Source organism: Callospermophilus lateralis, chromosome 18 (assembly GCF_048772815.1).
Source record: "Callospermophilus lateralis isolate mCalLat2 chromosome 18, mCalLat2.hap1, whole genome shotgun sequence".
In the NCBI taxonomy this organism is placed as follows: domain Eukaryota; kingdom Metazoa; phylum Chordata; class Mammalia; order Rodentia; family Sciuridae; genus Callospermophilus; species Callospermophilus lateralis.
In genome coordinates this window covers 65,858,092-65,872,534 of record NC_135322.1, presented here as the reverse complement: position 1 = coordinate 65,872,534, position 14,443 = coordinate 65,858,092, and the positions used below count along the sequence as shown (strand labels likewise).

At 63.0% G+C, this 14,443-nt stretch overlaps 1 protein-coding gene and 1 long non-coding RNA gene across 5 annotated transcripts; one reads left to right on the top strand and one right to left on the bottom strand.

Annotated features, from left to right (window-relative positions):
* Positions 1-1,062: 1,062 nt before the first annotated feature.
* On the bottom strand, positions 1,063-13,411 carry Dpep1 (dipeptidase 1). Of its 4 annotated transcripts, XM_076839647.1 has the most exons (12): positions 13,124-13,411; positions 6,595-6,666; positions 6,305-6,491; positions 3,404-3,536; positions 3,086-3,218; positions 2,813-2,963; positions 2,572-2,641; positions 2,040-2,216; positions 1,873-1,957; positions 1,714-1,789; positions 1,462-1,597; positions 1,063-1,376 (listed from the first exon to the last, which is right to left on the bottom strand). In XM_076839647.1, exons 3-12 carry the CDS (start codon positions 6,406-6,408, stop codon positions 1,209-1,211), a joined length of 1,233 nt encoding a protein of 410 aa, XP_076695762.1. In that variant the 5' UTR covers positions 6,409-6,491; positions 6,595-6,666; positions 13,124-13,411; the 3' UTR covers positions 1,063-1,208. The 4 variants fall into 4 exon arrangements, with proteins under 4 accessions (XP_076695762.1, XP_076695760.1, XP_076695761.1 ...); XM_076839645.1 differs by lacking the exon at positions 6,595-6,666; XM_076839646.1 differs by lacking the exons at positions 6,595-6,666; positions 13,124-13,411 and adding an exon at positions 12,547-13,071.
* Positions 2,307-7,450, top strand: LOC143384525 (uncharacterized). Its single transcript, XR_013089353.1, has 3 exons — positions 2,307-2,469; positions 3,639-3,682; positions 4,288-7,450. It is a non-coding gene; the product is annotated as an uncharacterized LOC143384525 (long non-coding RNA).
* Positions 13,412-14,443: the final 1,032 nt, after the last annotated feature.

Below are 14,443 nucleotides of genomic sequence, written 5' to 3'. Positions count from 1 at the left end.
GCACTCTGTGCCAGTGGCTCCATCCCCAGGCACGGGCCTGCTTGCCCCCCACTGTGGCATGTGGCATGTGGGGGACTCCAGACCCGATCGATGGGATGACCCTGCACTCAGCCCCCAGGGCTTTGGTCACCCTCTGCCTGGTCTTCTCCCAGGGAAGTCAGATGGAAAGGAATGAGCACCCTGTGGGCTGGGTGGGGCCTGGGGTGCGGGCAGAGGTCTGCCAGTGGGCCCAGGGGGAGCGGCCTGCAGCTCTGGCCAGCAGGTGCTGCGGTGGTATGCCTGGGTCTTGCCCTGTGCTGTTCCTCCTGAGATTCATCACCTTGGCACACCCCAGTGGCCTCATGGGAAGGCTCTGAGCCTGTCTGCCTGATAAAGAGGTCAGTGCTGGGCAGGTCAGCTGAGACCTCCTCTGTCCTGGCAGGTCTGCTGTTCAAAATGCAGGATGACCTTGCAGGGCCCTGGAGCCCCTCTGCTCAGACCCCACGGTCCCACCTATCCAAAGAGGCTGAGCCAAGGGAATTACTTACAAAGGCAAGTTCCTGGGCCTCCTCTCAGGGCTGCAGTACCACACCTGCTGGCGGTGGGTGGGTGGCAGGTATGTCTGCACAAGCATACGCGTGTGCGTGAGTGTCAGACTAGATGTGTTCACAGAGGCCATGTGGGGAGGCAGTCATGGAGCCTCCTGGACCACCGCGGTCTTTTGTTTGCTTGTTTGGTACTGGAGGTTGAACTCGGGGTGCTCAATCACTTAGCTACATCCCCAGCCTTTTTTAGTTTTTGTTTTGAGACAGGGTCTTGCTACGTTGCTGAGGCTGGCCCAGAACTTGTGATCCTCCTGCCTCAGCCTCCCAAGTCGTTGAGATGACAGCATGTATCACTGGCCCAGCTGGACTGTATTTTTAAAAGACCATAAACAATGTTTGCATAGCCCTTTTTCAGAGGTCCTGGGCTCCCTCTGGCCCGTGTCCACCAGGACTCAGGTCCGTTCTCACAGATCTGTGCTCCATGTGCTCAGGAGCAGCCCCTCCAGGGCCTAGGGTCTGACAGCAACACACACCTTGGTTCTCAGGGGGCTGTGGCTTTTATTGAGTCTGCTGTGTGCTGTCCTGGGCTGTGCCCCCCCAGCAATCCCAGCTGCTTGCACAGCAGAGGTCGGGCCTTGTGCTCTTAGACCAGCCTGTCTCCCTCGATCCTGGAGGCCTAGAGAGTCACAGGGGTTGCAGGCTGAAGAGCAGAGGTACCAGGAATGCCAGCAGGACCCCTGGCTGGTGGTGGAGGCTGGGGGCTTCTGAGTAGCCATACTGAGTCCTACAGGAGCCGCCCAGCTGGTCCGGTGGGATGGGCATCTCCTCTGGAGTTTCGCTGTGGTTGCTCACCTGGGGACAGATGGGCTGGGCAGCCTGCCTGGCAGGGGCAGACAGGAGGGGGCGGGAAGGACATAGGTAGCCACCCTGTCCTCACCTTCTCCACTTCCTCGAAGACTCTCAGCAGGTTGTTAGCCAGTGCACCCCTGACCTCTTCCTCTGTCCACTGCCTCCTGAGCAGCTCCGCAATCAGGTCTGGGTACTTAGAAACGTCCTCCAGCCCCACCGGGAGCCTGTGTCCAGGCCAAGAGAACTGGATGCTGCTGCACCCGGGACATGCTTTCCCTCCTGAGCCTCCTGGGGACCCACTGATGGGACTGTGATCACAGGATGAGGTCACAGCCCTTACCTGGTAACACCATCATAGTCCCCACCGAAGCCCACGGCTCCAGCTCCTGCCACTTTCTTTATGTGGTCCAGGTGGTCTGTTGGTGGGAAGGGCAAGTGTTGGGCCCTGAGCCAGGCCCTGCCCTGAGCATCCCCCAGGGAGGTTCACACCCCCACCTACCAGCCACTTGGGACAGGCTGGCACCCTCAGAGCAGGAGACGAAGTAGTTGTAGAAGTTCACCATCACCAGGCTGCCCGTCTCCTTCTGCCCGAGGAGAGGGGAGGCTGAGTTGGGGAGGACCCGCTGGGAGACAGGCTGGGACTCCCACCACACCCCAGCCCCTCACCACCATCTGGAGCACATCGTCCGGCACGTTCCGGCCATGCCTACACAGGCTGTAGGCCGAGGAGTGGCTGAAGATGACTGGTGCCTTGGACAGCTTCAGAGCAGCCTTCATGGTGGCCACTGACACATGAGCCAGGTCAATCATGATGCCCAGGCGGTTCATCTCCTTCACGACTTGCTGTGGGAGACAGGGCTGGGCCATTTCCAGCACCCAAGGCCAAGAACAGGGCGGGCCACTCCCAGCATCCAAAGCCAAGGACAGGGCAGGGCCACTCCCAGCACCCAAAGCCAAGCACAGGGTGGGGCCATTCCCTGCACCCAAGGCCAAGGCCTGGGAGTTGAGTCTGGTGTCACTTGACCTTCAGCGGCTGGAAGTCGGGGCCTCGGATCAGCATTCTGAAGGCCAGTGGACTCCATGAGTCCAGCCCTGGGTAAGCTGGCTGCATTTTATGGACCAGGAGACCAAGGTCCTGAGGGTCAGGCACCTGTCCTGCCTTCTCCCAGGGAACTGTGGCACTTCCCCCACCCCTCACCTGCCCGAAGTCCGACAGCCCTTGGCTCTGAGCCTTGTCAACTCCTTCATCCACCATCCAGTTGTCAGCCCTGGAGAAAGAGCAGGTGTCTTAGGAGCGAGGTAGGGGTCCGGGCCTGCCACACCTGCCTGGCAGACGAGGCTAGGCCTGGGACTCACAGGAGGTGAGGGAGACCATTGGTGGTGGAGGTGGGTTGATCCTACCTCCTGACCTTAGTGGCCACCACAGTGGGGACCCTTACCAGGGTGTGTTGCAGTTGTGAGTGAGGGTCATGTATCGCATCCCCAGGTGGTAGAATGCCCGCAGGACACCCAGGCTGCTGTCGATGGAGTGGCCGCCCTCCACACCGATCAGGCTGGCCACCTTCCCCTCCCTGAAGGCCTGCCGGATGCCTGAGGAGAGCCAGGGTGGAGGGGCACTGTGCTTGCACCTGAGCAGCACCACACCTCCTGCTCCTGCCCCTGCCCCTCCACCACCAAGCCTAGCTGGAGGCTCAGGCCAGGCCAGGGCCCACCTTCACTACTGGTGACACACATGAAGTCTTCGGGGTACATCTGGCACATTCGGTGAATGACATCCATCTGCTCCAGCGTCCTCTTCACCACATCCTTGTTCTGAGTCTCACAAGGTAGATACGCAGACCAGAACTAGAGGGACAGGGGGCAGGAGCTGGTGGCACCAGGCCTCAGGCATCTGGTCCCCCATCCCTCCTGGACGCTGCAAGAGCCCGTGGCCCACTGGACCCGGAGGCCACACCACCACCGGCAAGGCCATGCCTCAGCCAGGCCCCAGGGGATGGGGGCTGCCACATGGGGCCAGTGGGGGTGCGTACCTGGCCCCCCACAAAGCCAGCCTTCAGCTTGGGGATGTTGGTGTGGGTGTCAGCCAGTGTGGTCAGGTTGGCCCTCTTGTCCAGCAGCTGGTTGTTGAACAGATTCAGCAGCTGCCAGGGCAGGTCATTGTGCCTGGGGAGCCAGGAAGGGGTCCAGGAGTCAGAGTGGCCACTTGAAGGTGGGGCTTCTGATTCCTTGGCTACAGCTGTCCACTCTCTCCTTCCTGCTTCCCAGACGCAGGGCTGGAGCCATGGAGGGGCTAACATACCTGCACTCAGGTGAGTACCCAGCTGGGCCCACCCCTAGCCAGGGAGTAGCTGGGCAGTGCCCCCCTCCAGGAGGAGAGAACAGCCATCCTCCGCCTCCCAGTCTCTGGGGGTGGGTGCCCGTGGGGCCACCTGGATAAGGCTGACCATTTTCAATCTGAAGATTGAACCACCCTTTCAGGAGGAAGTTGGGGTGTGGGGTGCAACTGGTCCCATTCTTCCAGGGAGCACAGCATCAGGTGCAGGATTTGGGGGGCACAGGGCCCTTCTGCTGACTCTATCCCTAGGGAAGAGTCCTGTGCCTGTGCCTCCCAAGGACTGAGGTCCCCCAAGATGCTCCCGGGAGCTGCGGGGCTAGAGCCTTGGGGGAGGACAGCTGAGGGAGCTCTGCCAGGGCCCTCCTCTGGTTGCCCAGCAGCCCCAGGGCTGAGTCCTAGACCCTGGGCCCCAGCAGAGGCTGGGAGTAGCCTGGAGTCCCTTGAGTTGGGACTGGCACTTGTCCAGGTCATCGGCACAAGACAGCTAAGGAGACACTCTGGAGCCCCAGACCTTGCTGCTGTTGTCTGGGACATGGGACTTGTGGCCAGGGCTTCAGCTCCACTTCCCCCCTCCCCCAGGACTGGCCCCTGTCAGCTTCCAGCTCCCTCCCCTCCGTGCCTCAGCTTGCTGGACAGCCACATGGGAATGTTTTGGTGTCATCTTCAGAGTGAAGCCTGGGGCAAGTGAGTGACCATTCATGTCGGCGTGTGGACACTCTGAGGAGAGCAGTCCGCGTGTGGACACCACTACACACACCGAGATGCTCACCGGCTCACAGGCCACGTGATCTTGGGGATCACTAACCCTCCTCAAGGCTCGGTCAGCCGCAGCCACACCTCCGGGTCTCAGAATGTGGTGCCCCTCCATGCTGCCCACCCAAGGGCACTCCTGGGAATGAGCCGCCCTGGGCCGCAGATGAAAGCCCCTCCCCAGGACTCTATGAACGTGGAAGGGACTGGGCAGATGGGACTGGGGCTGAGCTCCTGCTGGGCGACCAGGACACACTGGTCCAGAGGAGAAGTGGGCGGGTGGGGCACAGCCCCGGCTCTCCCAGCAGGAAAGGGCAACACAGCCTGCTGAGGAAGGCTGCCCCCACTCCCCCATGGCCTCAGGCTCTGCCCACTCTGCAGGAGGGGACCCCCCAGGGGAGGACAGGGCCCGGCCTTCTGCCTATGGCTGCTCAAACTGCAGTTCCAGGCAGTTGATATACTCTCCTTATTTAGGGGCCTGGGTGGGGTCCCACCAGAAAGACGGCCCAGCAGGGGAGGAGGGCTTCCTCTTTTTCCTGGGAACAATGCCCACCATGTTGGCAGGCACATGGCCAACTGGAACAGAGACGTCCCGACTCTGGCAGCTGGGTGTGGCCCTGTGGCTGAGTTCTGTCCTGTGACGGATCCCAGAAACTATCCTTGGCAGATGGCAGTTTGCTTGCCCCAGAGGCAGCTGTGGGCATGGCGGCCATCCTGAGTCCTGCACAGGGGTGCCAGGGCAGGACCCCCCTGGACTCCTCTGCTGTGGGGACCACTGGTTTGGGTCTCCCAGTGGTCAGTGCAGCTAATGTGGACTGATCCAGGACTAGTGGTTTGATTCTCCTGAGACTGGTCCTGGCTCCCTCCCTCTCTGGACCACCCCAGACCCCCAAGCCCAGCTCCCTGGCATTCTGTCCCTCTCGAGGCCACCTTATCCTCATGTGGGCTCTGGACAGCCCCCACCTGAACTCAGGCCCAGCTGCCCTGTGCCCCCTAGAAGGGGGAAACGTTCCCTGGCTCCCGTTCCCCACCGTGGAGTCCTCTGCAGCCCTCCCCCCGCCTGGCGTGCCCAGGAGGGCCTGGTCACTTCCTTCCATATACCAGAGACCTGGGGACCTGGTCCTCTGCACTGGCAGGAGACCCAGACAAGCTGGGCCAGAGGGCAGGAGGGAATGTGGGGAAGGGACGCCACTGGCCCATGGCAGCCTGCCCTCCTTTCCTGAGTGGCCTCTCTCCCTGGAGCCAGGTAGGAGGTGTCTGGGCCCCCGTGACCCTGCCGACAGGGACAGTGGGAAGCGTGGCCGCAGCACCCAGGAAGGTGATGACGGCACAGGACCCGGGCACGGGGGCCTCAGGGCCCTGGGGTCGGGGGGGCATGTTCATTAGCGGTGTCCCTGGTGACCCAGCGTGGGGTAAAGGGACAGCCAGAGGGGCCTCATCCTTGGAGGCAGGGGAGAGGCTCTCAGCAGCCTCTGGGGCTGGAGGGCAGCAGGGAGGTCAGCAGAGGGGCACCCTGTGTTCCATGAGGCTGTGAGGGGGGCATCGGGGTCTGGCAGTGCTTGGGGGAAGAGCCAGACAAACGTCCGTGGAGTGGCTGGACTCCACCCTTACCTGCAGCTTTCAGGGAATCTGAGGCCCAGGCAGGACCTCGTTACCTGGACACAGAGATGGAGTCAGGCTGCAGGGCTCCGTATCACCAGCTCTGAGCCATAGGAGCGCCAGGAGCTGGGTCTGGCCACTGCCTCCGCCTCCACGAAGTCCAGACCAGTGAAGGGCAAGGGCCACGCTACGGAGAAACCGGGGCTCCCATTGCGTGTGAGCCTTGCTGAGGCCGGCGGCCACTCACCCATCGACAAGAGGCAGGTCCCGCATGATCCTCTCCGCCTCGTTCCGGAATGAGTCTGCAGCACAGATGGCCACCAGGGGCCAGAGCCACCAGCTGGTCCACATCGCAAGGCCCCGGGGATCTGCTTCCAGGTCGCCTTGGTGTCTGTCCTGGCCGACCTGTGCCGACCGAGGACAGCCGCCTCCACCTGCCAGGAGGAGCGCAGAGGCCTTTGCCCCGGGTGGTTATGGGTGGTTATGGCCCTGGGCTCACCTTTACAGCCGTGGGTTCAATGAGTAACCAGCGCCTACCCTTTGAGGGGGCAGAATGGATGCTTGGAGACCGAGGGCTGGCCCTGCCGTCCAGGCTGAGGAGGGGTCAGCCTAGAAGGAACTCGGACAAGCACAGCGACGCTAGCCCACTGGGGCCTGCTGGCTCCTCTGCCCCGGGTGGCATCAGACCTGCCCGAGCCACAGACGTCAAGGCCCTGACAGATGAGGGCCAGGTCCTCTGGTGGCCTGTCCCCCCCGCCCCAGGGCCACTCCTCCCCCTCCTCCTGCCTCTGAAGGGGGAGGCCACACTCAGCCCTGGCTCTGCCCGAGTCGCTCTGTCACCGGGTAGGTGCCCTGGTCTCTGAGCCTGCTTCCCTCCTGCTCACGTACTTCAAACAGCTGCTGGGGGCGCTGGGCCGGGGGCGGCTGTCAGCCCCTCCTGTGGCCCTCTCATCCCTCCATCTGCCCCATACTCCTGGCGACCCCAGGGGTTTTCAGTGCTTATGGCCCCAGCCCCTCTGTTCCTTGGCCAGGACATCCTGGGTGCTTACCAGGACCCCGGACAGAAAAGACCCCCATCCTGCTGGACATGGTGGCACACGTCTGTAATCTCAGCTCCTGGGGAGGCTGAGGCAGGAGGATTACAAGTTGGAGGCCAACCTGGGCAACTTAACAAGATCCCGCCTCACAATAAAAAATAAGAAGGGGAAGGGCTGGCGTTGTGGCTCAGTGGCAGTGCGCTCGCCTGGCAAGCGTGGGGCCCTGGGTTGGATCCCCAGCACCACATACAATCAAATAAAGGTATCGTGTCCAACTACAACTAAAAAAAATAAAGATTTTAAAAAAATAAGAAGGGTTGAGGTGCAGCTCAGTGGTAGAGTGCCCAGTATCACACCAAAAAGAAAAAAGTGGAAAAAACCTAGTCCCACCGCAAGACCAGGCACCTAAGTCCTCTCAGGCGGAAACTGGATTCCACATGGCTGGAGGATGGTGAGCCTGGCCCTCATGGGCACCAGCACCCAACAGCGCACCCCTCATTCCAGAGTCTAATGTCCACTTGGCTTGGCCTCCCTGCCCTCTCTTGGACAGGCAGGGCATCCTCCCCCCAACAGCCTGTGAAAGTGTCCTGTGGCTGGTGACGAGGTGGGTCTAACGTTTTGAGGCAGCTTCGTGGGCGGGGCTTGAGCCCTAGCCACCACAGGTCGGACTTGGCCACAGGCGCCTCTCTCTCAAGATCATCCCGTCTGATACCTTTTGCAGTTTCCAACCTGTGCTCCTGTCCTTGTGTTTCAGAGCTTTGTGGCACAGGGTGCACTAGGAGAGGGCTCCACCACTGAGCCAGGCCTGGGCACTCTGATCTGTATGTGGACACCTTCCTGCTAAGCTGCCCAGGCTGGCCTGGAACTTGTGAGCCTCCTGCCTTGGCCTCCCAGGTGGCCGGGATGACAGGCGTGGCCACTGCCCGACTGGTTGGGCTTTGCTTTAGGAGCCTGGGGTGGTTCAGCCTGGTGTGTAGGGACCCCTCACTCACCGTCCCTGTGTGCACAGGCTCCTGCTCCTGAGGCTGCCCAGCAGCCTCCCCCTGGGGCCAGTGCTCCTTCCCATGGCCCCGCACCCTTCCCACACGGCACCCCCACCTCATCCTCTGCCCTTCCTTCAGTGTCACTGTGTCCCTGGGTGCAGGCTGCTTGCCTGCCTTGTTTTCTCTGAGGGTCTTGTTCTGGTTTCTGTCTCCCTGTTCTTTCTGGGGCGATGTCCCCAGCGACGCTGCGCCTCCTCTGGCTCTCGGTGGCTGAGCCTCCGCCCGGCAGCAGGGCTTCCTGCCCGGCTCTTCCCCCGGGCTTTCTCTCTGCTCCTGAAGCCCCCACGGCCCTTTTACACCTGCCCACGCCCTGGAATTCCCTTCTGAAGGACACGGACATTGGCCCCAGGGGACTTCCCTTACACACAAGGGTGCCCACCCGTGGAGATGGCCGCAGTAGTACCCGCGTGGAGACGTCTGCGTCTGTGGTGGTACCTGCCGTGTCCCCACTGCTTCTGACAAGACCCCTGCGGTCCCTCGGTGGGGCGTGCCCTGGGCTGCTGTTCCCTGGTCAATGTCCCCACCCTCTGAAGGACATGGAAAGTGACAACGCCCAGGGAGACAGGGAGAGTGACGGCTCTGGCCAGCTGTCCCCTGACTCCAGGGGACAGGGGTAACAACTCCTTTCCTGCCAGGACGCGGCCCCTCTGGACTCTAGAAACTCAGACCTTGGGAATCCCCGCTTGCTGCTGAAAAGCACTTTTGGGCCATGAGGCCGCGCGGAGTGTCCGCTCCCTCTCCTCGGTGTCCCTTCCTGGGCTCCACTCTCCCTGTTCACGCTCAGTTGTGCTTGAGTTGAGACCTTTCTACCTCGTGGCCCTTCCTCTATGATCCTTTATTAACAGCCCCGAGGAAAAGCAGGACTTCTGACAAGACCCCTGCGGTCCCTCGGTGGGACGTGCCCTGGGCTGCTGTTCCCTGGTCACCTCTGCAGCTCTGGACAGTGGCCTCACCGGGCACCATCCTCGCCACCAGCTCTGCACGTTGCCACTGGCCACAGAACCAATGACCTCACCTCCTTTCCCAGCCTGACCAGACCTGGCCCAGCCTCCCTCCTGCAGCTCTGAACTGGGGGCGTCACTTCTGGGTGGGAGTTAGGAGCCACGCCTCTTCCAGGGGCGGTCCCTCCTGCAGTCCGACTGTGCCCCTTGCACCCCTGCTGTTCGTCGTCCGCCCTCACAGTGCTGGACTCAGTCCCCAGCCTGCCCTCCTGGCCTGCCCAGCCTGGACTCTGCAGATTCCCCTGAACTTCCGCTCGCGCCTTCCTTGGCCTGAGAGGCCTCACGGGTGAGCAGACTCTGAGCACCTGCCTGTCCACTGGGCCTCGGCCCCACCAGGGGTTTGGCCGGACGTGCAGTTCAGGGCTGTAAACCACTTTCCCCTCAGAGGTTCCAAAGTCTGTCTCACTGGAGCCGTCTGTGGCCCAGCCAGCCGCGGCCAGCTGCCCTTTCCCGCAGCCTGGAGCTCCCTGGTCCCCACATCCTGCAAGGCCTCGGTGACGGTGACGCCGCTGATTGACTTTGCTTTTCACCTGTCAGCGTGCACGCAGCTTCCCCGCAGTCAGGGGCGCTGTCGGGATTCTCCTGGCCCTCTGCTGCGCGGGCTCTGGCACCACCGTGGCCCTGGTCCCACGTGCTGGCCTGCCCTCGGCTCTCCTGTTCTGTCCCTGCACTGTCTTGCCATGCCCTGGGCTCCCTCCACTTCCCTCCCAGCTCCTCTCAGGAGCTCCGTGGGGAGCCTCGGGCAGTCTCTTGGACTGGGCAGCAGCTCTGCCCTCCCTGGCCTGCTCCTGTCTGTCTGGACCCTCATGAGTTCGCAGTGTTCCCTCTCCAGGTGTCCAGGCTGGAGCAGCAGCATATCAGGTGGCGCTGTCCCCGTATGGGCAGTGCTCAGCTCAGGCTTAGATGTGCACACGGGGAGCTGACCACAGCAATGGTCACTCAGGCCAGGAGGCAGGGCCAGCGCTGAAGCAGCAGCATCCTGGTTCTCCCAACACGGGATCACATGTCTGTGATGGGGTCCTGTGCTCCCCTGACCTCTGTCCCTGGACCCCCACTTGGGCCACCTGTGTCACGTCCACCCCTGACCTGACATGTCTGAGTGGAGCTGCTCTGTGTCTGTGGGTGGCCAGCCCCACCCAGCCCTCTGCAGACATCCCCACGGGGCTTCCTCGCTCCATCGTTGCTCGTTCCCAGAGGAATGTGAGACCCCCGCCCGGTCCCTGAGGCTGCGTCTGCTTCCCTCTCCTCGGCCTCTCTCTCCTCTGGTGGTGCTGGGCTGAGCGCAGGGCAACTGGCAGCCAGCCCATGTGCCCCACGTCCAAACAGGCTCTGGCTAGGCTGCCAGGCCCCTCCTGCCACAGCCCCTGCGTCCCTGGCCTGCGGGCCAGCCTCCTTGCTTCTGTGCCATCCTGTCCCTTCCACCGGTCTCAGTGTCATGCAGGCATAGTCTTGGTGGTCACCAACCACGTCCTCTGTTCACTTGGGTGAGGCCTGGGAGTGAGTTCTAGGGTGTGGCCAGCCTGGTCCCTTTGCAGAGAACCCTTAGGGGAGCAGCGGGGAGCACCCTTGGGGAGCACCCTTAGGGGAGCAGCGGGGGAGACATGTGCACTCAAAGGCAGGCTTCAGGGCCTGGCGCCCCTGGGTTCAATCCCAGGCTGCAGTCGTTCTCGTTTTCTGGCCACGTGCAGCCTGGGGGGCTCCCTGGAGGGGAGGGATCGCAGCCTGGACCCCCTGGAGGCACAGGCAGGATGACTTCTGCCCTTGGCCTGGCTGTCTACAGAGTACTCCTGGAAAGCACCCCGTGTGGCATGGAGGCCCTGGTTCAGAGAGTCCAACTGGGACGGCCAGATTGGAGGCTCACTGGAGGCCCGGACACGGCTGGGCACTGGGATGAGACATGGCTGCGTGTGCCAGGCCACCACGCCTGGTGATGAGCTACTCTGGGACAGAGAACGACATCCTGGCTATTTCCCCAGACCAGCGACCTGAGCTTTCTTGAGGGTGAGGTGAGGCGCCCTGACCCCACAGGGCTGGTGTGAGGCAGAGGGGTCACACTCTGCCTCCAGCATGCTCCTCCCTGGCTGCCCCTCACTGTGCCCCATGGCTTTCCTTTCCTGAGACAGATGCCTTTGCCTGCATGGTCTCCCTGGACTCTCCCTCTCCTCTGGTCCTTGGCCAGCGTGAAGGAGGCCATCATAAATGCTCGGCCTTAACGTGTCCCTGGGAGGATGAGCCCGTTTGCACAGTGGGGACTGCCCCAGGAGACCCTGGCCTTCTGCCCTGCCTCGGTCTTGGCCACCCTTGCCTCAGGCTTTGCCTCCAGCCACATCCAAGATGAACGCAGAGCACAGGGCTAACTGAAGGGTTGGGGAGCCCAGCAGGCCACAGAGAGGCCACGGAGCAGACCTGCAGCAGACCCTTCCTGGCCCTGCTGCCCCGCAGGCCAGGAGTCACCTGGCACCGTGATCAGACAGTACATCATGGTGCACGCCACCAAACCCCTGGGACCTGGGCCACGGACATACTCCCAAAGCTTGACCTGCCAATCAAGTTCCAAGTGGCCAAGCTGAGAGGGACCAGGCCTGGTCACCAGCCAACCACGGGGCCCTGGTGACACTGCCCAGAAGCACAGAGGCCCAAGGGTCCTTCACAGACACACCGCGGGGCGTGCACTTGCACAGAGGTGTACGCACACCCTTTGCCCCACCGCTGCGCCTGCACACGGACCAGCAGACGACTGTGCACGCAGGAGCACCCACCAGTGCCCTCCCAACGCAGGCCAGGAGCACCCGGGCTTGGCACAGTGTTCACACATGGCACAGGGGTGTGAACCGCCCCCTGCCAGCTGACCACTGTGGACACTAGCACCTCGGAGCCCCCAAAGGAGCCCCCAGGAAGGAGTGTGGGAGTGGTGGCCCCTCCCTCCATCCCTCCCCCAGGAGCACCCCGTGGCTCCAGCTGCAGCCCAGGCTGACATCTGCACTGGGGACCCTGGGCCCCTTGACCTCCATCACAGCAGCCTGGCCCACACCAACCCCTGCCCCCAAGCCTGGCTTCAGGCATCTACGTGGACAGTGCCTCTGGCCTCCGTGTCCTGGAGCTGCCTCCCCATCTTGCATCCAGCCCTCTCCTTGGTAGGTGGCTCCTCTGTGTCCCACGTCATCCCACACAGCCCCTACTGGATGCCCAGGAGGGTCATCTTCCTCACACGGCCCCACACCCCTCGGAATCTCCCCTGGCCCTCTCTGATGAGGTCCTGGCCCTCAGCCTGGCCTCCCGGCCCACCCCACCCCCCATACTCCAGACAAGACACCCAGACACTCCCCACCTGCCTGGGGCTGCTGCCCTGCCCTGCGTCCCCTGAGGACCCCCAGCCTCTGAGACGCGCCCCTCGTGGGTGGCACTCACTAGCGGTGTGGTTCCTGCTGGGCGGAAGCTTCCTAGCCAGGCCCGAGGAGCAGAGCCTCTGTCTTTCATTACACTGGCCCCCACTCAGCGCCCCGCTCACCACGAGAGGGGCTGCCGAGAGCTTCAGTCCCTGTGGCCGGAGCTACCTGACCCAGCCCGGGAGACCAGCTCTCCTGCTCCTGAGCTCTGCAGCAGCAAGGGCCACCCTCAGAAGAGAAACTGGCACCGTCCCAGCGCAGAGGCTGACACCTCACAGTCAGTTGTGCCCCTCTGGGAGACACGCGAGCCGCAGGAAGGCCTGCTCTGTCCTGGGGCGGGAGAAGACCGTCAGGGACGTCCCTCCAGGTCCCAGGCCATACTCTGGGGCCTCTGTCTTAGGCAGGCCCATGGCCCGGGGGGCACTGAGTTGGGAGGTGGGGAAGAGGTCAGGCCGGGGGCCTCCTGTGTCCTGCTGCTGAGCCCAGAGTCCTCTCAGGTGGCCCGGGGATTCTGACCCTCTGCGGATCCCTGCCTCCTCCTCCTTCCCTGCGGCCCCAGTGGCCTGTGCTGCCGAGCTGGGACACACCCTCTTACCTACCTGGGAATCGACCAGCTCTGACCTGGCCCAGGGTGGGAGCCCGTCCCTTCCTCAGAAGCAGGGGAGGGTCGGTCTCCCCCCATTCCCAGAGACAGGAGGTTCAGCAGCAATGTTGGGTTGGAATGTCCTCTGGCAGAACCACAGGACTTTCGAAATCGAGGGAGGGTCTGCGGCTCAGGCTGAGCTGGAGGCTGGGCTTCCCTCCAGTGGCTCCACATTCTGAGGTTGGGGGGGGGCGGGGGGAATTGTGGTGGGCTCCAGTGGGTGAGAGGCCAGGCCAGGCCCAAAGCTCCTGCTGGGTCCACCCCCAAGCAGCCTGGGGTGGGGCACCATGAGAACACACAGGCCCACCCCCTGGCCAGGCTGCGTGACTCCTTGTGGGCGGCTCCCTCCTGCAGCTGGAGCTGCCGGCTCCTGAACGGGATGCCAGGAAGCCTTCGGACCCCAGGTCTCAGAGGGGCCAGGCGGGACCCTCCTGGCCCCAGAGTTTCAGGGACCTGGAGGGAGAAGGGCACTAGCTGACTCCAGCCACCCTGCAAACTGGCCCTGAGGGTGAGAACCCTGACTCAGACCCTGCTGCTGTGGGCTGGGGCCAGCCCAGAGCCCCTGGCCCCATGCTTGGTGGTGACTCTAGGGTTCCCAAATCCATCCTGGAAACCTGTTCATTGTGGGATTTTCAGGTAAAATCCCCCCGGAACCCCCCAGCCCCTACTTGGGGATGGCCTCCCAGCAGGGTCAGAAGGGAGGAAAGAGGTGTGGGCAAGGCCTCCCCCTGCTACACCCCGCAGAGCAGACCCCAGAGAGCCTCTGCCAACAGTCAGCACCAGGTCTCCCGCACATGCTCAGGGAGCCCGTCCCTCCTGGTGTGTGGAGAGACTCACGGCCCGCGGGGCCGCACACCCAGAAAGCAGAGCTCCGCCAAGCGCTCGCTCCGCCACCTTGAGACCTGGCTTGTCTTTGAAGTGCTTTGTGAAGTCTGATGGGACAAAGGAACATGCCGGACAGAGCAAGACCCACGCAGGTGTCCCCAGAGCCAGTGGACACCACCTGCTGCTGGGGAGTGCAGACAGGTGACCCCCTCTACCGCAGACGTGGTCACGCGGCCCACTGACCTGAGCACGCTGGGCTGAGGGCAGCCTGTGAGGTGGGCGACTTCTTCACCAGAACATGCATGGGCCGGAAGAGGGCTGGGTGAGCCCCCACCTAGCACCCCATCTTCCTGTGGGCTCCCTGGGCCCCAGCACTGTGCCTCATGGCTGGACCTTAGCAGCAGAGAACGTCGACGATCCTGAGCACTCCTGGACCTTCGTGATGAGCCAC

Coding starts and splice junctions, on each gene's coding strand:
- Dpep1 (XM_076839647.1), bottom strand. CDS start 6,408: ATGTGGACCAGCTGGTGGCTCTGGCCCCTGGTGGCCATCTGTGCTGCA. Junction 3,219..3,403: donor CTGGCTTTGTGGGGGGCCAG/GTACGCACCCCC, acceptor CTGTCCCTCTAG/TTCTGGTCTGCGTATCTACC. Junction 1,377..1,461: donor TCTTCGAGGAAGTGGAGAAG/GTGAGGACAGGG, acceptor ATCTGTCCCCAG/GTGAGCAACCACAGCGAAAC.